The 23,951-nt window shown below is 35.3% G+C and overlaps 1 protein-coding gene across 1 annotated transcript; it reads right to left on the bottom strand.

The window, feature by feature from the left end:
* Positions 1–1,390: 1,390 nt before the first annotated feature.
* On the bottom strand, positions 1,391–23,763 carry il12rb1 (interleukin 12 receptor subunit beta 1). Its single transcript, XM_063013427.1, has 15 exons — positions 23,706–23,763; positions 16,045–16,168; positions 13,203–13,378; positions 12,036–12,169; positions 11,931–11,964; positions 11,125–11,247; positions 9,490–9,566; positions 8,495–8,702; positions 8,321–8,395; positions 7,420–7,548; positions 7,186–7,335; positions 6,250–6,399; positions 3,572–3,650; positions 2,639–2,711; positions 1,391–1,791 (listed from the first exon to the last, which is right to left on the bottom strand). The coding sequence occupies exons 1-15, from the start codon at positions 23,761–23,763 to the stop codon at positions 1,453–1,455; spliced, it is 1,929 nt and encodes a 642-aa protein (XP_062869497.1). The 3' UTR covers positions 1,391–1,452.
* Between the last annotated feature and the right edge of the window lie 188 nt (positions 23,764–23,951).

Genomic DNA, 23,951 nt, shown 5'->3' with positions numbered 1-23,951 from the left:
CTAGAGTTGACTGTCTATTCAAATTGGGCATCCTGATAAAAAGGATGTATAAAAATGATTAAAAAAAATGTCTTACAATTGTGACAGTGGCACAACAGATATATGGTATATGAAGGCTTACCAAGGATTCTGGCAACATGAGGGAAAAGATTCTCTAGTCTGTTAAGACATTTTTAGGCAAAACAGCAAGTGCTATAACTGACAAAAACAAGCACTGCACATCATTTAGATACTACCATAGACTGGTAAGAATGCAGAGACAGATAAATGCAGCCAAATAGGAATATGGTCGAATAAACCTCCTCCAAAGAGCATGCAAACTCATTTACTCAACAAAAATAAATGATTATGGCTTCAAACAACTAAACACAGCAAAGCCTGACCGGGTTGTAAATTCAAAGTTTCATATTTTCTGTAATAAAATGTGACTTTAATGTGTACATAGTGTAAATGTGTGATCTGTGGTGAGATTAGTGCTGTCAACACACATTTCTTCACATAGTAACCTACTGAAGTCTCCAGGTTAGATTTTCACAAAAGATTGATTTTAATAACAGTACAGCCCTTATTACTAAAATATTTAGCAAATAAATGAGAGAATTAGAGAGTATTCGTTTAGTTGTTCCAACCACACTTTCATTTACACTGATGAGCCAAAACATTATGACCTGATTAGGACTTCTCAAGACCTCTAAAGATCCTGTGGTATCTGGTATCAGAAAATTACCCACAAGTCCTTCAACTTCTACGTGATGTGAGGTGAACAGTCCTACAGTGCATCCTGGTGCATCCTGGTGCAAATCCTGGTGCAAATGACACACACATACACCCGGTGGTCCACATGATCTAGGAGATAATAGGATTTACCAGACTAGGCAACGTTCCTTCATAGCATGTCCAGATCTGCCGCAAACATGCTCAATACAGTCCAGTGAAAATAGCATTACTTGCTATTTTAGAGAAACTTCACCCCAGTTGGCCATAGGAATTAGGCCTTATCAAAGTCACTCAGGTCTTTACACCTGCACATATCTGCTGCATTTAACACGTAAACAATATGTAACTTTAATTAGCCCAACTTTTTAATACATCACTGACCATGACATGCACTTTTGTTATGAAATAGGAGTTAGTATTTGCATTTCGGAGGGAGGGTGGTCAAACTGTTTTGGCTTATAAGTGTATATTGAATATTACATGTCACACTGTTACAAAATAGCATTTACATCATATATACAAAATTAAAAACACTACATGAAAATTAAAAATTACTAAGTAAAAAAGACTGCACCATCTTACACCAAATATAATGAAGGTGGTTGATTTCTTTTTGAGATTAACTGTTCAGCAGAGCAAAAGAAGTGTTGTTGTTTTAGAGTTATAATCACAGTGATAGTTTTACCAGAGGTTTTAGACTGTAGTGCTCCAGCAGTGTTTATTACTAACCACATTTTATAATTGCACAGATGTTTCTTCACTTTCTGACCCTCTACTGTCAAAAAACAGGCCATTTTTGTATAAGGGTGTGCTGACCTCACATGTTTCCTCTTCACTTTTATCTGCTACCTCCAAAAGCTCAGAAAATGTGATGGTTTGTCCTTTATAATTAGGGTTCGGATAGGAATTACGAATGATTAAAGAAGTAAAAAGAGTTTCAGCTATTTCATCCTCCTCGTGGTCATTAACACTGCTCTCACAGTCTTGTAGTAAAGTGTGCTGTTTTTGTTTAGGCTGATCAGTGTGGCGCAGAAGAATGACATCATGCACTTCCTCAGTCACGGATTTCATATTCTATAAAAATAAATCAGTTAGTTCGAGAATACACTTACTTGCTTATAGTTTAGGTCAAAAGATTTTATACAATCGTAAGGGACACTTATGTCATGGCAGGCTTGGGATTTTAATAAATTTTGCAACAGTTCTTATTCTGAGACTGAACAGTTGTAAAACACAAACAGAAAGAAGACCCTGCTTGTGCTTTAACTTTGTCTTTGTAATGAGCATCAATCTTTAGCTGAGCTTCCCGGGGCTGATTATAGAGCAAAGGCTTTTTTTTTTTATTTGCCAGACTCTAAGCCCATCACGACATAAAACTTGCTTGGCCATAAACTTTTTATTTGTGGCAGACATGTTCTTATCCAGGGTTTTTACATGGGCACAGAAAAGTCACCAGCTGTAGTCAATCATAATTATTGACCCTGTCACAATGTTAAATTATATTATTATATTTTGACTTTCTACACCACTTTAACTTTCTGTTGAATGATTTTACCCAGCAGGTCTATTAGTCATATATTTTAAAAAGAACCACAATAAATGCATAAAAAAAATTCAATTCATGAATGTTTTTATGGAAAATGTGTTCCAATCATTCAATCACAGTCAACAGCTGCCAAAGTTAATAAAATCCCCAGACTGCCATGTCCTTTAGAAGTGAACTTTGCTGATGTTATAGGACTTTTTTTTTTTTTTTTATGACTTAACCACATTGGGGAAATCCTTTTCTAGGTCATGCCTTGCTGTCGTCAATATAGAGAACACAAAGGTTTTTGCTTTTGTCAGTGGTTCTAACTAACCAATTGAAAAATGCAGCAATACTTTCAAAAATAATTAGAATGAAACGATTAGAGATTCTAACCTGGGCATCTAGATGAATAGCTGTTGTAGTGATCACTGGACTTGGGATAGCTGGCAACAGCTTATTCCGTAGCCTAGAAGACATATCAGATAATTAAAATACATTTTTAACACTTAATATAAATAATTAAAAAAACTAATAATTAATATTCTTTACATAGTTAACAAAACTGAGACAAGCTACTGGAGAAAACTGAATAAAGTTCCTGAGTGCAATCTAAGTTTTATATATATGAGGGAGAACTCCATTCATGTTCTTGGTAGGTTATTCAAATATCACCAACATGTACTTTTAAGGTTGCAAGATTTTTTCAGGACAAAAGTTTGTTTAAGCAACTGCCCAGTTGAACCAAGCACTTACCTTTAACCTAACACAAAAAACAAAACTAACAAAAACAAACACTGATGCAGAGATCCACCTCCTGGTAAGTGTTATTACGTGTTTTATGTTCTGTCTGGGTCCATGTAGGTTGTCTCCAAGTATGTTTGGTTACCCCACACTTTCTGTTCTCAAATAAGTACACTGACTGCTCCATGGTTTAGGTAAGTGAGTGAAAGGGTAAGTAGGTGTTGCCCTGTGATGGATTGGTGCTCTGTTTAGGGTTTATACCTTGTAATCAAGGTGGCACATGGCCCACCCTGATCAGAATAATAAGTCAAAATAAAGAAATGAATAATAATAATAATGTTGTACTTTATTTGTCAGAAAGAATGAAGCTGAAAGTACAGACATTATGAGTAACTCGCACTGCCAGACACTGGGTCAGGACTAAATACTGCTTGCCTATAGTGGATATTATGCAAATAAAACCCTGCCCTACATGTGCCCCGCATAACACTCAGAGCTCCATAATGATGCAGTGCAATTTTAGCATTAGCTCCTCTCTACACCTGTGGAAACTCAACTCTAATACAGGATATGTGATGATCTTACCTTCTAATAGCAATGGAGAATACAATTGAAAGTAAAAGTAAACATCCACACAGACTTGTAATGATCTTGTTTAGTAATCCTGAGAGAGAAAGAATAAATATTGTCAATACCTGCATCTTATACAGAAAGAGCTCAAATATTTTACACATGCAGTTAGTGTATGAAGTTATACTTTAGCATGTGGGTTTGGCAGTTGAAGGATAAAGGAAACATTAAAACATACACAGATCAACCATAACATTAAAACCACCTCCTTGTTTTTACACTCACTGTCCATTTTATCAGCTCCACTTACCACATAGAAGCACTTTGTAGCTCTACAATTACTGACTGTAGTCCATTTATTACTCTGCATGCTTTGTTAGCCCCTTTTCATGCTGTTCTTTAATAGTCAGGACCACCACAGAGTAGGTATTATTTGGGTGGTGGATCATTCTCAGCACTGCAGTGACACTGACATGGTGGTGTTGTGTTAGTGTGTGTTGTGCTGGTATGAGTGGATAAGACACAGCAGCGCTGATGGAGTTTTTAAATACTTCACTGTCCCTGCTGGACTGAGAATAGTCCACCAACCAAAAATATCCAGCCAACAGCGCCCCGTGGGCAGCGTCCTGTGACCACTGATGAAGATCTAGAAGATGACCAACTCAAACAGCAGCAATAGATGAGCGATTGTCTCTGACTTTACATCTACAAGGTGGACCAACTAGGTAGGAGTGTCTAATAGAGTGGACAGTAAGTGGACACGGTATTTAAAAACTGCAGCAGTGCTGCTGTGTCTGATCCACTCATACCAGCACAACACACACTAACACACCACCACCATGTCAGTGTCACTGCAGTGCTGAGAATCTTCCACCACCCAAATAATACCTGCTCTGTGGTGAAGAACAGCATAAAAGGGGGCTAACAAAGCATGCAGAGAAATAGACCGACTACAGTCAGTAATTGTAGAACTACAAAGTGCTCCTATATGGTAAATGGAGCTGATAAAATAGACAGTGAGTGTAGAAACAAGGAGGTGGTTTTAATGTTATGGCTGATCAGTGTATTTTCATGCATTATAACATTACCCATTGTCAGTACAGTATGGAAAAGCCACAGCACATTTCTTGAACATTACATTTTGGAAAACACATTTAAATTGCTATTGTGGCCAAAACATTTACCACAAATGTATCCGTTTTAATCATGTAGCCTTAAAATACATATATAAATAAAATACAAATATTTTTACTAAATAAAAAATAATATTACTAATTTTACTAAAAAGCAAAATTTACTACCAAATTTTAAGTCATCCCAAACTTTATAAAATATATATTTTTTATAATAAAATAAATTGGGAGAATTTGGTTTAGTTGCAGGTGGCTCAAATGTAAATATTTCTTTAGCTGTTTTACTGCATTATTAAAATAAATGACAGGCTGGAAATGTCAAAGTATTTTTTTCTTTTCTGTTGTAAAGATTTTTTGTGGACCCCTCAGAGGTAAAGAACTGCTCAGACACATATACGAACATATATTATTCTATCACTAGTGTGTTTGAAGGGATCTCCCCCCTTCACCACAACAACTGAGACCACTTTATGGATTTGTGTAAGTGTGTGCGGTTGCCAGGAGTTTATTAGTGTGGTTAACAGTGTAGGTCGTATATGCTATTCAGTTACATAATATGATTGCTACTGTATATACACACACAGGGGATTTACACACACCCATTGGCTTTTTGCACAGCATATTGTGGTGTGGTTTCAATTTTAGATTAATATATTTCCCATATTTACACATCTCTCTCCATCTATTCATAGATATCAGCAAAGTAAAAACCTGTTTTTAGAGTTTATGAAAACTCAACAAAATTGCTTATTCACAAAAGTATTCAAACCAATTATTTAATATTTTGTCAAAGCTTTTTGGCAGCAGTTAAAGCTGCAAATCTGGATACATCCCTAAAAACTTTGCAGACTTAAGGCAGTTTATCCCATTCTTCACGGCAGATCCTCTAATGCTTCATCAGATTGGATTGCCAGCTGCTTCAGATCTCTCCACAGATGTTGAATAGGTTTAAATCTTAGCTTTGAGTGGGTCACTCAAGAACATTCAGAGACTTGCCTGGAAGCCTCACCTCAGCTCACTGTTCATGTTTAAACATAAACTGTCACCCCACTCTAAGTGTGTGTGTGCTGCGGGGGAGGTTTTCTGTAATGATAATACTGTATTTGCTGCATTTATCCTTTGTTTTTATATCTTACCAGTTTCCCTGTCCCTGCAGCTGAGAACCCCCCCCCCCCCCCTCCCCATAGCACAATGCTGCCACCACCATATTTCACTGTAGCAATTGTATCAGTATTGACCAGACATGGTGCTTGCTGTTAAAGCTCAAAGAGACCACTTCTCATCTCCTCACACCAGAGAATCTTTTCCTCATGTTGCCATTAGCAAACTCTAAGCAAGCTGTCATATACCTTTTACCTAACCTTGGCTTTTGTCATGCCACTGCTATAAAGGCAGAGACGGTTGGTTTAAGATTGTGCCAAGTTTCTTCCATGAAGTCTTTGTGGTCCTGGGAATGCTTAAATTTGATTGGGTATGATGATTTTCTACTGCCACTGTGAATGTTGACAATCATGACATTAAATAGTATGTAAGTTTGTAATAATTCAAAAAACACTTCACCATTGTCAGCAGAAGAGATGGTTGTGAAGGTCACGTTGATTTTAGGTCCTGCTCCGATTTTAGTTTTCCCAGCCATATAAACTGTGTAAGAAATGTTTGCCTCAAGATTTTTAAGAGGGAAACTAGTTTGATTTGCTGGTACTTGATAAGCTGAAAAACAACAGAGATATATTAAAAATTATATTATATAACTATATTTAAAGAGTATATTAAAATTTGCTTATCTACATAATATTGTCATTTTTAATTAATACATTTATTTTTTAATTGGATGGCATGTTTGCACATCTAGCAAAGCGAGTGCCCAGTGTAAAGTCTAAAGAAACCAGACCACCTGGAAATAGCCAACATGGTCACAGGGAGTACTGTATATGCCAAATTCTCACAGACTGTGAATATAGGTGAAGCTCCAACTCAGGTCTCTTTAAAACTTGGTGCTGTATGGCAGGGGGTGTGGGTTACAGAATCATGCCCACCTGCCATGCCATTTGAGTCAGTTGAGTGGATTGACTGCTCTATTCCTTTTAGTTTTAGCCACCCCTCAATACAGAGTTTCTTTCTCATTGTTTACTTTTGCTTTCAGTTTCTGTTTTTTGGCCACCTGTATTTTGTTAGTAGTTTTCTCCTTTTCATTTCTGGCTCTTTAGCCACAGTATTGTTCTGCCTTGGTTAAACATCCTGCATATTGGGTTCAGATATTACGACCTCACAGGTGCAAGGGCTTTATGTGGTGTGTCTTTGGCAAGACATGACCCACCCTGTTACAACTGTATGAAGTCCAACTGATTATACATTACAGAATCTATTTAGCCAAAAATGTTTTGGAGGTGTTTTTGCAGGAAATCAAAGCCATAATGTATATAAAAACTCTTGTTGCAGTAACTTGTTGAAACAAATATCCTCTTGTGTCACATTAAAGCGAAAATGTCCACACACTTGTATCTGTTTGACCTTTTCTTGAGATCCATATAACATAGTCCTTTAGGAAGCCATGCTGGTCCTGCACAGGAATAGATTTCCATGACAGCGTAGCTGAATCCTGTTTAATATCTGAAATTGTCACATTTTGTGGACTTTTAGCAGGTTCTGGAAAAAACAAACAAACAATGCTTTTAACTGCAATATTTTCTCTTAAAATCAATTTGCAGCACTAAATATTGGATAACTTACTGCCTTCAGTAGAATAAAATTGACACATGATTTCTGTGGCTCGATGTTGATCTTTCCCAGTGTGAAGAAAATAGTAATGCCGCACGAATTTTTCTATTTCTGAATTATTATGTGCAAGTTTGTTTATGGCTGAAATTAAAACACAAATCTATTTTTGAAATAAGAACACACACAAATCTCTCCAAAGTGCAAAAAGTCTACTGAGCAAAAATACATTGGTCTTAATTTTATCTTTCATTAAATAACTCCTGATCAGGGTCATGGCAGACCTGGTTTGGGCGCAAGTCAGGAACACCTTGGACAGAGTGCCGATCCATGATTAATGCAAAACACTACGCATCTTTAAGTAATAAATAATAAATGCATTCCAAAACCATGGGCTGTCTTATTTTTTTGCATTTATTGCTGCTCACGCCTCCTCCGACCCGTGCGCAGCCCTTAACGGAACCCTTTTCCACCCATGCACTCGGCACAGGCGCCTCTATCCGCCAATCAGGGTCCCTACAAAGTGTTTGAAGACCCTGCCCACATATTCCGGTCATCTCTCCTGAGAGGCACAGCCAATCATGCCCTCTAGATGGCGCCCAGCCGACCAGTGGCAATGCCAAGTTTCGAACCGAGGAGTTCAGAATCTCGGCGCTGGTGTGCTAGAGGAATATCCCGCTGCGCCACCTGGGCTATTATATTACTTTTATATACTTTTTAACAAAAGGTCTGGCTAAAATGCCTACACTTGATATTTAGGAGGGGTGTCCACATACTTTTGGCTATATAGTGTATCAAATGAAATATATATATATTTTCTGTTAAGTTTTAGTTGACATTTTAACCTACTTACCTTTTTTAATCCTCCCAAGCCTAGTGAACTTTAACATGTTTACTTTTTTTGGTCGAGTCTTACCATCTCTAAGCTCATACCACTCTAAGCAGTATTGTTTTTTGGGTTGGATTTCTTGTAGTGTATCTGTGGGACAGTCTGTAATAGACACAAACAGATATCAGTTGAGAAATAAGAATTGAGGAATGTTTGTCAATCTCATGTTTTGCACATAAACAAATCCAAACCCACACTTACACTGTAAATGTTTAACAGGAGGAATGGTGATCTGCTTAGAGGATACGCTCCCCACATTGTTGGTTGCAACAAATGACACCCTGGCACCAGAATAAGTCACAAACATTTCAAAAGACGTAATGTTAGTGGTTGCAGTTTTGTTTTGGCAAGGTAGATGTAGAGTCAGTTTGTATGTAAGACCTCCAAAAGAAGCTTCACGAGGTGGTTTCTAAAAAGAAATACATGTTTATTAACATACAGCAAGATTCAACCACTTTTTACACTTTTGCTTTTTGACATTGTACCTATACCTTTAAAAACATAAGAGGGAAATAGTTTAACAGCATAAATGAATAATGTAAGTGGCTATGATACTTTTATACATTAAAACGATTTTCTCTTATGAGTTAAGAGTTAAGTATGCTAAAAGATGTATTTTTGTTCCTTCTGCCCATTGTTCTGATCTGTCAAAATGCTTGTGTGCAAATTCAGTGCTTTTTGTGTAAGGGACCTGTGCTTGGGGTTTAAAAATGAAGATGTTTGCAGTGACGCTTATTTTTGTACAGCGTGGAACTGTGGTTTATGCTGTTTTTAGGTCAGTCATTGGTGGCTTCGCTTTTATCTTGCTCTCAGTGAGCATGTTGTTAAATCTTGCGTGACACACCTATCCGCTTTCCACTTTATAATGATCAAATCAATTGTAAGCTGTTTTGTTTAGCCCTGTAGGTTTTATATTGTATTGTTTGATTGAAAGCTCTTTGTTCATTAGCGTTAATGTTACTTACTGTGTAAAATCCTCCCAGCCAAGGGCAACGTCTTTAGTAGTTAAACAAGGTGCAGAATCTAATGACTCTAATGTAAATTTACAGTGAATATATGTGCTGACAGTACATAAACTAAACAAAGGTTTAATCCTAATGTACATTTTTGAATTTCAAAACTTAGCCAACTATATTTGTAAGAAATATGTATTTTGTATGTTTTGTATATTCCCATTGCTCACGTAGGAAACTTACATCCCAATAAAGTATGATTTTCCGTCTTCCTGCATAAAGCTTTTCTTCTCTCCACTTGACATCAAGTGGTTTAATTTCTGCAAAACAGACAGTTACAGTGTTTTACAGTTGCTAAACAGATTAAAGTGCCTTGGAACACTTGGAACACTCACCCATTGACCTACAGGGCAATTCAGTGTCTCCAATTCACCTCACTTGCATGTCTTTGGACTGTGGGAGGAAACCGGAGCACCCAGAGTAAACCCACGCAGACTTGGGGAGAACATGCAAACTCCTCACAGAAAGAACCAAACCCAGGACCTTCTTGCTGTGAGGCAACAGTGCGCCACCATGCCACCCTGCAGTTAAGGTCAAAATATCGCCAGAATCTAAACAAATGCATCAACAGCATTTAAAAAACACAAAACCCAGCTGGCTTCATTACATTCATATTGCCAATCATGTAACAACCAGAACTTCAAAAGCCCTTTACTCCACCAAAATATTTAATGCTTACGAATAAAACATGGCAGACTCCCTTGCCAAATGCTTTGCATCTTATGATAATCTGATTGCAGGGAAAACATAACATGGAGTTGTAACCACTGTAGTCAAGATTCTACCATATTCACCATCAAACCACAAAATCCACAGTTTTGGCTGCATCCTAAACCACAGATGACTGTACTAAATAGTACGTCAGACTAGTGCACTATCAATGGTGTAATCAGTTGTCATGTTTAAATGTTTATTTAAGCCTGGCTAAAGAAGTATTCATCAACGCTTATACTGTGTCTAATAATTTGACCCAAGTGATATTATGAAATTAAAATCAATGGTTTAAGGTTAGGTTGGTAGGTTAGTATTGTATTTAAAGAACAATACGTTTAATTTAAATCCTATATTTTATCTGTAATTTAAAATCATGATGTTTAATTCATGGACACACTAGAGTGAAATATTTTTGCACTGACCCTGCGATGAAAAGCAGGACTTAAATTGAACAGAGAAACATTTAAAAAGCACAAATGAATAATTTACCAGGACTGGCCATTTCACTCGTGAAACAAAACCCGACAGACACATTTGAAATGCTAAGAATGTGAGTCATGCTTTCATCTGTTCTCTCTTACACTGCTGTAATGCAATGATTACTAAAATGCTTCACCAGATTACAGCTCAGTCGTATTACTGCACTATATACACACCAGAAAAGGAAGCATTGTGTATCTAATTATCTGGTTAGGGTACCACAGTGTGTCCTGGGTGTTAAAAATGCTTTCAGTAAAGGTTTTTGTCTATTGCCATATAAAAATAATATGATACAAAATTACTGATGCTAAAAGTTCTGATTTTCGTACTAGGACATATTCAATAAAATCACTTTCTAGGTTTTTTACTAAAGTATTTTACTAATGCTTTAATTTCTTACTGAATCAGAAGTATTGCAAGCATATTGTGTAGAAACCTCAATTTCAAAATTGCTGGTAAAGCATAAGAAATGCTAACAATAATAGAAAACAGTGATTTGTAAATTGACTTAAAAAAAACTGAATCTTTAATATTAAAAGGATTGATGTTTCACCTAACCCACAAACTTATTTTATTTCAAGTGTAGTGCCAGCATTAAAATAAAAAAGACATGGCAAGACTCACCAATGGGAATGTCATGCATCTGACTCCAGTCACTCCACAGAAGGCTTTGTTTTTCCTTCCGCCGAACTTGGACCTGGTACGCTGCATCCTTCTCTAGCTGCATTGTGTATGTCTCTAAGTTATCTATAATGTATGAAATGTATTTATATTAAAAAAAAAAGTTTGTGGACATGCATCACCCATCATAGTCTCTGATTAGCTGCTGAAACACCCTTCACTTTTTTTTTGCATTTCTTTCACTAGATTTTGGATCATGATGCAGGGATAAACTTTTGTTTGACATAAGAGTATTGGTGACTTTAAAAATCTGATGTGGATCATTTATCCCAAAGATTTTTAATTTAAGGTTTTTCCACATTAAACTTCTAACTCAATACATTATGGACCTTACTTACACAAAGGCTTTATTATGCTGAACTGCAAAGTAATAACTGACACAGATTAAAAGAAGCCTAGACCATTTTGGTTTTCACCAACATCTAAAAGTGGCACTATGGAAGCCAACTGTTACATATCTAACTATATCTTTACTTTGGCAACAGCCCCTGTGTCCCTGTGCACAAGGCAAGGCCCATAAACACATAAACAGACAAGCAAGTGAAAAAAAGAGCTTGTGACCTCAACCACACCAAACATCTTGGGGATAATTTGGAGTGTCAATTACCCTTCCCATCCAACATCCAACAAACATATCGAGGTCCTTTCTAGAGGGGACCTGAATCTGTGCTTCTTTATACTCAGCTTTAATAAACAGTGGCAGCTGTTTATTAGAATTTAAACTTTGATTAAAAAGTAGACAAACCTACCTTTATTTACTCTGTCATAAGTCGCAAAGATTTCCTGTAATTAAATGATATATCAGATTAACAAATTACAACACTTCCAGAAACAGAAAGATAGAAATGGCTTACATTTTGCCATGAACCATTAATCTTCTTCCATCTGATCTTATGAATAGCACCCTTGTTATCGTTCGGTCTGGCCCAGCTTAATGTGAGATTTCCAGCATTTCTCACTGTTATTACAATAGGTGGATTATATTTGACTGAAAACACAGGTGAATTTAAACCATTATTATTTGACTGAGATGTATACATTTTGTGTATATATTTATATAATATAAATTCCTTTACATTTATCATTATATTTATTTTTATCTACAATTGTCGATAAAACATAATATTTCAAACACAATTCTATTATATACTGAAGTGATACAGTACTGTACATTTTGAATAACTGACCAAAACAGTGTGAGATGAATGAACAGAGGGAAATGACTAATCATTGAGGTGAGGAAAAACACAACAGAAAACATAAACATGATAAATATTTGATTATGAGAAACATTAGATTATTCTTTGAATAGCATCCATGTTTTTAAAAAAAGTAATAAATGTTATTTACGTTAATTATTGAATACTGTAATTTAATTTTAACAATGTAATTTAATGTAATTTCAGTTTAATTACATCATCTAATATTTGGTAGAATAATAGAACAAATGTAGGTTCAGAGAACTTTGTCAATGAAAAATTTTATTATTCTGATAATATTTTATTATTATAATATTTTTATTTTATTTTATATTTATTATCTAAATTACTTATTTTTGTAAGCTTATGGGGTGTAATGGTAGGAGCCACGTTGCTGATATTCACGAGCTAAGCTCACAAATACAGAAGGCACATGGCATAACGTGATTCTAACCACTGAGGAGACACTGAGTGTTGCACCAGGAGGGGTAGCCAGCGTACAAAAGGTGCCAATTCAAATATGAAGACAAACAATCTGCTGTGGCTGTGGATTTTTGTCACTATTGTTGTAGTTTGACATGATTTTACACAGACTTGCCCAATTACCCAATTAAAATAGCTAATGTCATCTTAAGCCACCTAGCGTCAGCTATAATTTTCCATAGAATTATTTACAATTAACCAGCCATATAAGTTAACATACTGTACAATCACAGGTCACTCTAATTAATCTAAAACTACATCATCAAAATCAACTGTAAACGTGTGTTAGTTTAACACATAGTAAATGAATGACATTTATTTCTCGGTTGAAACTCTTACCGGAATTACTAAGGACCACAGAGGTGTTTTCAGAGTTGCAGGTCATTTGGCCTACTCGCTTTTGCACCCAAATATCCAGCAGACATGTTATGCGTAGATCTTCCAAAGGTAATTGCAACCGTTTTCCTTTAGCATAGAAATTACTATTGTATGAGGAACAAATCCTGTCCGTGTTCCTAAAAAAGTATCATTTACGAACATCCAATGTTAGAAAGAATTGCTTTAATACATAACAAAGGCAAATGACAGACATTGTGTTGGCAAACAAAAACACTGACATAAATGTATTTAATGTATTTTTAAAGTTGAAAAAGTGACATATTAAAAGAAACATTTAATGTAATGTTTATATGTTTAATGATTATATTATTAAAATAATAATTTATTAATTTGGAAAAAAAGCCCAACTGTTTCTTATTATTACAGGGATTTTCAAGGAATCTAGAGGGCCAGTGATTTCTGCAACTGCTAACATGATAAATAATATTATAGTTGAATAAACTTTCACCGAGTAAGGTTTTTCAATAAATGCTGTAAATGGCACTGTATAAAGTTCAATTTAATTATTTTGTGTTTTAAAGCTCAGGTAGATCTTGTTTTTGGATATGGTTTAAAAGTTTGCAATGGTAAATTGAATCGCCCTATATAGAAGTCAGATTATATCACATATATTCTAAATCAGTGGTTCTCAAACTGTGGTACGTGAAGCAGCACGAGGTGGTACGCCAGATAATCTCGGAAAAGTAATTACATGCACCGAAAAAATAAATAATTTAATAATTATAAATAAATAAATCAGTATAAATCATTATAAATAAAAAGTTATCAGTAAAGTTATCAGTAAAGTTATCAGTAAAGTTATCAGTAAAGTTATCAGTAAAGTTATCAGTAAAGTTATCAGTAGCTCTCTTGCTTTTGTCAGAGCAGATCTGCGTTTGAATCTCACTGATCTCGTTCCTGACATCACAAGGCTGCTCCGCTAAACACGCGCACTCACTCACATGCTCAGCGCTAACTGATGGGTCGCTCACGAACGATCCGATTCTATTGAACGGATCTTTGAAATGAACGAAAGGAGCCGAGTCATTTATTTCTGCACAGTTCTTATTGGCTGTAATCCACCCATTCAGCTTCCATCAGTAAAGGAAATTGATCGTAAGTTGTAATAAAAGCTGTTTATTGTCGATATTCAAATCCGAAACACTTTCAGTATCGCGGAGAGCGAAACACACACGAGCACGCACACACACACACACACACACAGAGCTGGTAGTATAATGACAAATAATTGAGAAATAAACTATAAACTTGTTTAATTCTGTCAAATCTGATTATTTCATTGTGCTTATGTTTTAAAGCAGAAACAAACACAGTCACATCTCTATACAAGAGAGGATTTTTCTGAAACTTAATGAAATGCAACCACAGTCTGTCTCTTCCCTGTAGTTTTGAAATTAAGCTTTCTAATTTAAGTGATGTTTGAATTAGGCCTACATTTAATGCAAATTCAAATTTGATGTTAATATAGGGCGTGTCTTATAGTTGACCTAGTAGCGCGATGAGTCACTCTTTGAACGGCTCTTTGAAAGGAACCGAGCCAAAAGATCCGGCTCCCGTCGAGAAGCCATAATTCCCATCACACACACACACACACACACACACACACACATATATATATATATATATATATATATATATATATATATATATATATAAATATATATACAGTACAGGCCAAAAGTTTGGACACACCTTCTCATTCCTGTGGTTTTTCTTAATTTTTTTTAAATTTTCTACATTGTAGATTAATACTAAAGACGTCCAAACTATGAAGGAACACATATGGAATTATGTAGTAAACAAAAAAGTGTTAAACAAACCAGAATATGTTTTATATTTTAGATTCTTCAAAGTAGCCATCTTTTGCTTTAATGACAGATTTGCACACTCTTTGAAATTTTCTCAACCAGCTTTATTAGGTTTCCACCTGGAATGGTTTTCAATGAATGTTTGCGCCTTGTCTAGAGTGAATTTTTGGAATTTGTTGCTTTTTTAATGTGTTTGAGACCATCAGTTGGGTTGTGCAGAGGTAGAGTTGGTAAAATATAAAACATATTCTGGTTTGTTTAACACTTTTTGGTTCACTACATAATTCTTCATAGTTTGGATGTCTTCAGTATTAATCTACAATGTAGAAAATAAAAATAATCAAGAAAAAACATTGAAGAGAAGGTGTGTCCAAACTTTTGGCCTGTACTGTATATATAAACACACACACACACCTAATTAATTTGTGCCATATGTGGTTCTGTGATGAGAAACATAGGTGGTACTTGGAAGTTTTGGTTTGATAATGGGTGGTACTCGGTCTAAAAAGATTGAGAACCACTGTTCTAAATAATCCATTTGCTAATGCATTACATAATAAAGTAATGATGTTCATACCTAATGTTAGGAATGGGAGCAGGAGAAGCATGAAACATAGACATAGAAACTTTATAATGCATGTGCATGTTTTAGTATATATGCTCAATTATGTAATGTTTACACAATTTCCAGTTCAGTGACAAAAAGAGGCAGCCAAATTTTGCATCTGGCAACCTTTAGTGTCTTACTATGGGAGGTCTGAGCCTTAATTAACAGCACAAACATGTGTTCTTTTACATAGAGTTTGGAAAAGCAATTTTAGGTAGAATGATTTTTAAATATTGCAAATAATAAAAGGTAACTGTGCTAACAGTTTTTAAAATGCATCTTTTAGTAATCTAAATGTGTATTCTTAATATTCTTGTTTTGTTTCTGTCAAATGCTGTTCAAAGAAATATAAAAATGATTTACTTACTGCATAAAAAGAGTATAATTTACATCCTTAGAATTGTCTTGATCCACCCATTCACATATAAAATCCTCATCAGGTTGAGTACTTTTCTTATAACATTCAGGACTCGAGACACTGCATGTTGCTCCTGCAATGACATCAAGATCAAGAATGTAGCTTTACTTTATTTACTGCTTTATGAAAAGCCCAATTAATATAGATACTTAAATTTAATTGATTGAATTGAATGCCTTTGTCATATATCGGTTGATAGCCCACAGCCCTACCCACTGGGTGCCCACTGTCATAAGCTGTATCCCATTTTATTATGGTCTAAAGAAACTAGGTGCTCAGGTGGTACTGTTGTCTAATACATTTGCCCACCACCTTTGAGATCCAGGTTCAAATCTCAGCAGTGCTATCAGGCATTTACACATAAATGATTGCATTTGTCTGAGGGAGAGACAAAATTAATTAAAAATAATTTTAGACATTTTTGCATTCCAAGGTCTAAAACTGTCAGCAAGTGCAAATATCTGATCATTTATGCAGATAAAGTAAGTTAGTAAAATGGCAGTTTGTCAATTTTATTCAAATATCATGTCATTATTTTATATTTGAAACAGTATAGCATGTTGGAAAATAAGACATCATGGAAAACAACTAACAAAAACATACTTTTGATTTTGGTACTGGCTAGAGTATTGCTTAAGGTATAAAAAACCCCAAGTGACCTTTGTGATGCAGTGGCAAAACTCCCACTAAAACAGCAAAATAAATGTTGTTTTTGAGACATGGTTAAATGGTTTAGTTTGTCATGTCAGTTAACTAGATTTAAAATCTGGCCATTATCATTACAATAAGTTATGTCAGGTAGACTCTCAGATTCAATATTAGTTTAAGTGTTTCCAGTAATAGTTAGTCACTTATCTAATCTAATTATCTAAATAAGTATAATGATCGAGATACACACATACCTTTATCAATAAATAAAGCAAAAAACAGCAACCAAACTCCTATAATCTCCATCACTTTCAGAGTCTTTCAAACTGATATATCAGCGACAGTCTGCCACATGACTCTACCTGCTACAGCACACTGAAGCAAATGCTTTAGAAACTTCAAAAGGTAACATTTGTGTCTTTGTCTCAAACTGAAACCTATGTTTACTCATGTCAGAATGCATCTCTTTAACAAGAACAGACATCCAAAGTGCATGACCACAAACCACACTACATGTTGGGGAGGGGACTTTTATGATAACTCACATGAGATGAGCTGCCAGTAGGTTTGCAGTAAACATCTACCTTATTTTAAGCCATTTTCAAACACCCGAGCAGCTGCACACTGAAGATAACTCTGAAATTAGACACTGAGTAATCATACTTTATTTTAAAATTCACTGTCATGGGCAGATTCTGATTTAAAAAAAAGTTTAATTATTAAACTAGGTTTTAGGTTTAAAACTAGGATTTGACTCCTGAAACTTGTTTCACATCTTTGTTCTGTTTTAAATAAAGCCTGTTGCATTTCCCTAAAGACCAGCATCCCATCACTACTGTAAAAATCTGAGGTTTGAGTGCCTACTCAGGTCTTCTAAAGGGGTTGAGGATTCCACTGTTAGTAGTGCATTGTAACATGTAAATTCACCATGGTGGAAAAGGTGCTTTTAAAGGTGCTCTGTGATAAAGTTGTGCAAAGAAAGACAACTTAGAAAGACTTGAAAGATTCTAATGCCATGTGGCACACCACCACACCTACCATGAAGCACGGTGGTGGCAACACTATGTTATAGCAATGTTTCTCTTTGGCAGGAATGGACAATTGGTAAGAATTAAAGGGAAAATGGATGCTGCCAAATTTGTAAGGAAGACATGCAGCCCTAAGCTGAAGACGGGGAGGAGATTTACCTTTTAATACGACAACGAACTAAACACACACACACACACACACACACACACACACACACACACACACACACACAAAAGGTGAATGTCCTTTAGTGGCCAAGTCAGAGTCCTAACCTAATTCAGTGGATGGACTTGAAAAAAGCACTGCATTGCCACTTATAATGAAATTCAACAGAATTCAAACTATTCTGCAAGAAGGAATGCACAAATATTCCCCAACCAAGGTAAACAAAGCTGGTATAAACATATCCAAACAGACTGATGGATGTAATTATGTAAAATCAGATTTGTGGTACTGTCTCTTTTATATCTGAATTCATCTTGTCTTTTAGTTTCCTGGTTAGAATTAAGAGTCTTACTTCTGCTTTTGTGGTGGTTGGTAAGTTGATAGGACAGATTTTTTTAACCACTTGTCTGTGGTTAAAAATGATGTTAGGAGAAAGGAGCACTGATTTTTAATATTCTCCTACAAAATAAATGTACCAGGTTAAAACATATTGCACTAGTTCAGTAGTTGCTAGTAATGCTATATGTGGACATCCCTCCTATTTTCCCTTCTAAGTCTTGTGTTTAATTCTCAAACATTGCTAATGGGTGTAAAAAAAAGTCCATTAAAACAGTTTGACTGGTTTGGTCTGGATGAACTCCAGTGGCCAGCACAGAGCCCTGACCTTTGCTCTATTAAATATAATTATGAAATAACTTAATACTAAGGCTTGAGACAAAGGACACGACTGAAAGAACATTACCCTGACTATGGTTTGCCGGAGTCTCAGAGCCTGTAGTAAATTGGTAATAAAACATTTCAAAATTAAAATTTAAATTTCATCCTTAACTAAGTTGCATGTTTCTTTTTAATCTGCATTTGAAGATGAACACTGCTACTAAAAGTAGTAAAAAGTAGTAAAAGTGCTCTTTTACATAGATGTTCCAAGTTTTTAAGTAATTACTCATTTCTTTTTGTTTCATGGTATTACATTATAATGTTTTCTTGTATGTCATATGTAATTTTAATTTATAACAAAGAAAAGCAGCAATAATTATTTTACCTAACTCAAGTTCATACGTGTACTCTTAAAGGTCATATGAAACCAACCTCTAACCACCAACATCTGCTTTCGATGATGTATGCAAAGGTGCACGTGGGTCACTATAGTTTCCTGGAACCGGTGGTTTCTAAACTTGCTGATGAATGAAGTCTGTTTTTGTAAGAATTAAATATTGTAAATGATCTTAGAATACTGTGAATCCTTCACAATATTTATAATTTACAAACAAAAACAGTGCAGGCTGTCTTGCTAAATGGTTAGCAACATACAGTTAGCAAAAGTAATTGCTTTCATTCATGTATATGACTGTCCTAGATAGGTAATCCTGTCTTTATTTATGCTAATGCTTTAAGTTTTAACCCAAACCAGGATATAACATCTTTGTATATCTCGTGGTTAGGCCTTATTTCATTCCCATGACTATGTGGTGGCCACGTATTATGATCTTATTCTCACCAGACAATGTGATTATTTAGAAGAAAAAATTAATGTTTTGCTTTAATGTTTTGAATTAATCACAAAAAAAAATCTAAACTGACCTTTAAATACAGTCATAAACTAGACTTCATGTTTATGGCGTCGCCATGCAATATTTTCTTTTATACAGGGTGTAACTAGAGGGGCGCTATGTTTCATTTCCTTTTATTTTGGTTGAGGAGCTGCGGGTCGAAAGAGGTTTGTACCCCTGCGATTGATTACAATACTGCCATCTTGTGGGCATCTTGTGGACGAGGCTCTATGTAAACGAAAGTGATGATCTTATGTTTGAAAACACACATGCCAGGGGTTAATGCAAATAAATGATTAAACACTATATGTGCGAAATAAGTAAATAATATTTTATACACCCTATGTAGTGCACTTTGTGTTTAATGGGCAACCATTTGGGACAAGTTTACTAACGCACATTTAAAAATTTCACACAATATAAATATACATACAAAAAATTTATAAAATGGAAAGGGAAGTAAAAGGGAAATCCTTACACTGAAAATCAAAACGCAAATAAACTACACCAGTTGCACATAATCATAATAATCATATAATAACCAATGTGCATAAACAAGGTAAGCACTTCCACAATCGACACCTTAGAATTTGATGCCATATATACAGTAAGACAGATTATGGTTTATTGTTTGTTCTATATTAGTCATTTTAATGGCTATACCTATTTTGTGATACTTGCAAGTCATGGTCAGGGATATAAAGTGAATGTTGGGCTTGTTGTAGTTACTCATAATACACAAACTGAATGCATCAGATAAGGGCAGGCATTAAGTCTTGAGTGACTTTGATAAGGGCTAAATCATGATGGCCAGAGAATTGGGTTGAACCTTAGAAGGCAAGGCAAGGCAAGTTTATTTGTATAGCACCTTTCATACACAGTGGCAATTCAAAGTGCTTTACATAAATAAAAAAATGAATTAAAAGCATTAAAACATTCCTGAGATCTAGAACCTCAGAAAGACTTCTTGCAAACATTTAGTTACAATTAAGAGAGCATGAAATTCAAACAAGAGAGATAAAAAATTAAGAACATGAAAAATTTAAAGAAAATATTGTAAAATATACCCTACAATTTGGAAAATACGAAATTAAAACAAGAGAGATAAGCAATTAAAACATAAAAACTAAAAGAAAATATAGTAAAATATACCCTACAATTTAGAATGTACACTACTCTATAAAAAGAATTATTAAGAGCATGAAAAACTAAAAGAAATATGGTAAAATGAGGGTAATAGCAAAAATTTTGAGCTTAATCATAGACACAGGAAAAAATAAAAGTTTTTAACCTGGATTTAAACATTTCTACATTTAAGGAACATCTAATATCTCCTGGCAGTCTGTTCCAGTTATATGCAGCCCAACAGCTAAATGCTGCTTCACCATGTTTAGTTTGGACTCTGGGCTCAACTAGCTGACCTGAGTCCATGGATCTAAGAGATCTACTAGGTTTATATTCTCTAAACATTTCTGAGATGTATTCTGGGCTGAACCCATTCATTGATTATAGACCAGTGATTTAGAGAAGTGATAAGTCTTTACCCCCACATTATTTAATCTATTTTTAAAGTATCCCAATGGTTTCAGAACTTCATAAAAATGTGATATATGACAAGAAAAAACATTACATTGTCTTTATTTAAGAAACTAGCTATCTGCACCTATATACACACCTACATATTGGCTGTAAACGTAATAACTGAGCCACTTTTAGCAACAACTGCATCACATTAATGTGAAAGAACTATTTCCCACTCTTTTTGCAGATTTGCTTACATGCAGCCACATTAGAACTCAATTTATTTACGCATAAACTGTCTGTTTAAGGTCCTGCCAAAGCAATTAACATAGATTTAAGAAAAGACTGTGGTTGTTCAGCAATTAAAGTACTGGACTAGTAATGAGGATTTAAGCAAGGCCCGTACACTTCAACTGCTTGTATTATAAGTGATAAGATGCAACTTTACACATTAGTGTAAACTTAGTCACATTAATTGGGTGGTCTTAACCCAATTGGCTATGTAACAATTTCCAAACTGATACATTTAAATGAATGTATTTTTATGACTTCTGGATTTTTCTTTGTTTGCAGCATTGGTAACTGCTTGTTTATCCTACTTCACATTGCTGGAAAGGTTTAATACCAGTTGGTGTGGGATAATGTTTTTCACTTCATCATTATTTCTTAAATGAAATGATGATTTTGAAACTTTTTTGTGTGTTTACTCGATTGATTTGTTTCTTATTTTAAATGTAAAGATCTGAAACATCTGGGTATTGTTTATACCCTAATGTCGGAAACGTTTTTTTTCTCCCTGTGAGGGAACAGACTACAGTGGTAGTCATGGTATGGGTAATCCTCCATCACCATGGTAACTGTGAAACCATTAAATTAACCATTAAATTAAATGCCTAGTAATCATCAGGATTTAATTCTCATATATACGTGTATATTTATTTATTAATTTATTATATATGTGCAAAGGTTTTAACTGCAGAATTTTTCTTCAGCTGCCATCCCAGTTATGGCTGGCAGAGGGGCCCAGGAGGTGCAGATGATCGATATGTTAATTTTACATTCATGGCATTTAGCAGATGCTTTTACGCAATTGTATTTAGAACAATTGCGAATTAATTCAATTTGAGCAATTGAGGGTTAAGGGTCTTATTTTAATTATTTCGTTCACCCCTTTTTTTTAGTGATATTGTAGCCACAATATTGTTCTAGCTTCTAGGTCAGATATCCTGAACTTGGGTTCATTTTCAGTTCTTGCAGGTGTGGGGCTTAGCACGGCACAATGTGTCCTGTGACGTGTGAAAGTGAACAGAAAAGGGATAGCGCAGAAATGACAACTGGTTGTCACAATATGATCGGCTCCTGTGACAACCTTATTATCCCTTACGTATCTTGTGGGTTTTCCAAAAATATGGCCAAATTTGCTGTCAAAAATACATACCAATTACTATGAGCAACAACTATGACAATGAAGTCTTGAGTAATTCTGCACAGATCTCAAAAAACTGAGTTTAACGATCTCCCAAGTCAGTTTGTATTAATTAAGATAATCAATTAATTAGTTACAATTGGTCGTAAGTACACAGTACATGGAGCTGGGGTCTTTTGTCTAAAGGTGAAAAAATAGCCTTTTTTAGTGCACAGTACCCTACAGTACAATCCGGTACACATCCAAATTTGGAATGATAAAACTATAATCTATGACAGTTGAGTTTTTAAATAACTGCTTAACTGCATTTCACCCATCAGTATGCTGTAGTCATTTACATTCATGGTACACATTAATGTATCATGCGATGCACATGGTGTCTGGTCAAGAAGGGAAACCAAATTAACCAGGAGTACTTAGGTACAGTATGGGTGATTTAGTAATGAAAACAACTAAATGTACTGAAACTTTTTTGTGTGTTTACTCGATTGATTTGTTTCTTATTTTAAATGTAAAGATCTGAAACATCTGGGTATTGTTTATACCCTAATGTCGGAAACGTTTTTTTTCTCCCTGTGAGGGAACAGACTACAGTGGTAGTCATGGTATGGGTAATCCTCCATCACCATGGTAACTGTGAAACCCCTATCTCTTTCTTTCTCTCACGCTCTATTATTTTGCAGCTCTGAGGCTTTTAGCATATGATGAATGATGGAAAGGAAAGCCCTGATCTTTGTTTTTCTTTCCACTGCACTGGATTGCAGCACTTCAGTGTGATTGCTTATTGGATCTTTAGACCATATGATGTGCTGTCTGAGCTTGCATCTAATATTAAAATAAACTGGAAATGGAATTTTAATCAGCAGCATATTGAGCAGTATTTAGCATTTACTGCATCAAAAAAGTTCTATCTAGAATCATAACATAGCACCTTTTAAAGTTGTTCTAGAACTAGAGATGTCTAAAAGAGATTGTGACTGAATCAATCCAAAGCACCTTGCTTGGGGGGACAGTGACAATCTAGCAGTGGTGGGACTTGAACCAACAACCTATCCATTTCTTACCGGCATGCACACAAGGTGGATACACAAACTACTGTTAAAGTAGACACAAGTGCAAATAATTAGGGACAAACCACTGACCAAACGGAGGAGGAGACTGGGCAGAATCTGCAGCAGTTTAGCACGCTAGCCCCCTTTGCATACTGTCTAAGTTTAAGAGTTTATGTCTCAGTGGTTCTACCTGCTACATGCTCAAAAGGCTATCCATACCCCCAACACTGGAGTTTGAGGTGGCACGGTTTATAGTGCTGGTGCTGTAAAGCGACATGGTTCCTAATGTCCTAATGTCTGTGTTGGTTTCCTATGGGTACTCCGATTATCCCCACCACTGTAAAACAAGCAGAAGGTAAATGTATTTTGAATTGGTGCTCAGCCTAAGTAAGTGAATAAGTTGGTGAGTAAAAATGATGGATTGGTACCCAGTTCAGGGTGTTTCCATGCCATGCGTTCAGCATT

This window comes from Trichomycterus rosablanca, chromosome 17 (genome assembly GCF_030014385.1).
Source record: "Trichomycterus rosablanca isolate fTriRos1 chromosome 17, fTriRos1.hap1, whole genome shotgun sequence".
NCBI classification, from domain to species: Eukaryota; Metazoa; Chordata; class Actinopteri; order Siluriformes; family Trichomycteridae; genus Trichomycterus; species Trichomycterus rosablanca.
The sequence above is the reverse complement of the archived record's forward strand: the minus strand, read 5'-3'. Positions and strand labels throughout refer to the sequence as shown.

Excerpts from the sequence above, each read along its gene's own strand:
- il12rb1 (XM_063013427.1), bottom strand. The coding sequence starts at position 23,763 with ATGTCGCTTTACAGCACCAGCACTATAAACCGTGCCACCTCAAACTCC. Across the intron at positions 16,169-23,705 it reads CTCAAACTCCAGTGTTGGGG|GAGCAACATGCAGTGTCTCG; the intron begins GTATGGATAGCC and ends ATGTCATTGCAG. Across the intron at positions 2,712-3,571 it reads TTCTCCATTGCTATTAGAAG|GCTACGGAATAAGCTGTTGC; the intron begins GTAAGATCATCA and ends TATGTCTTCTAG.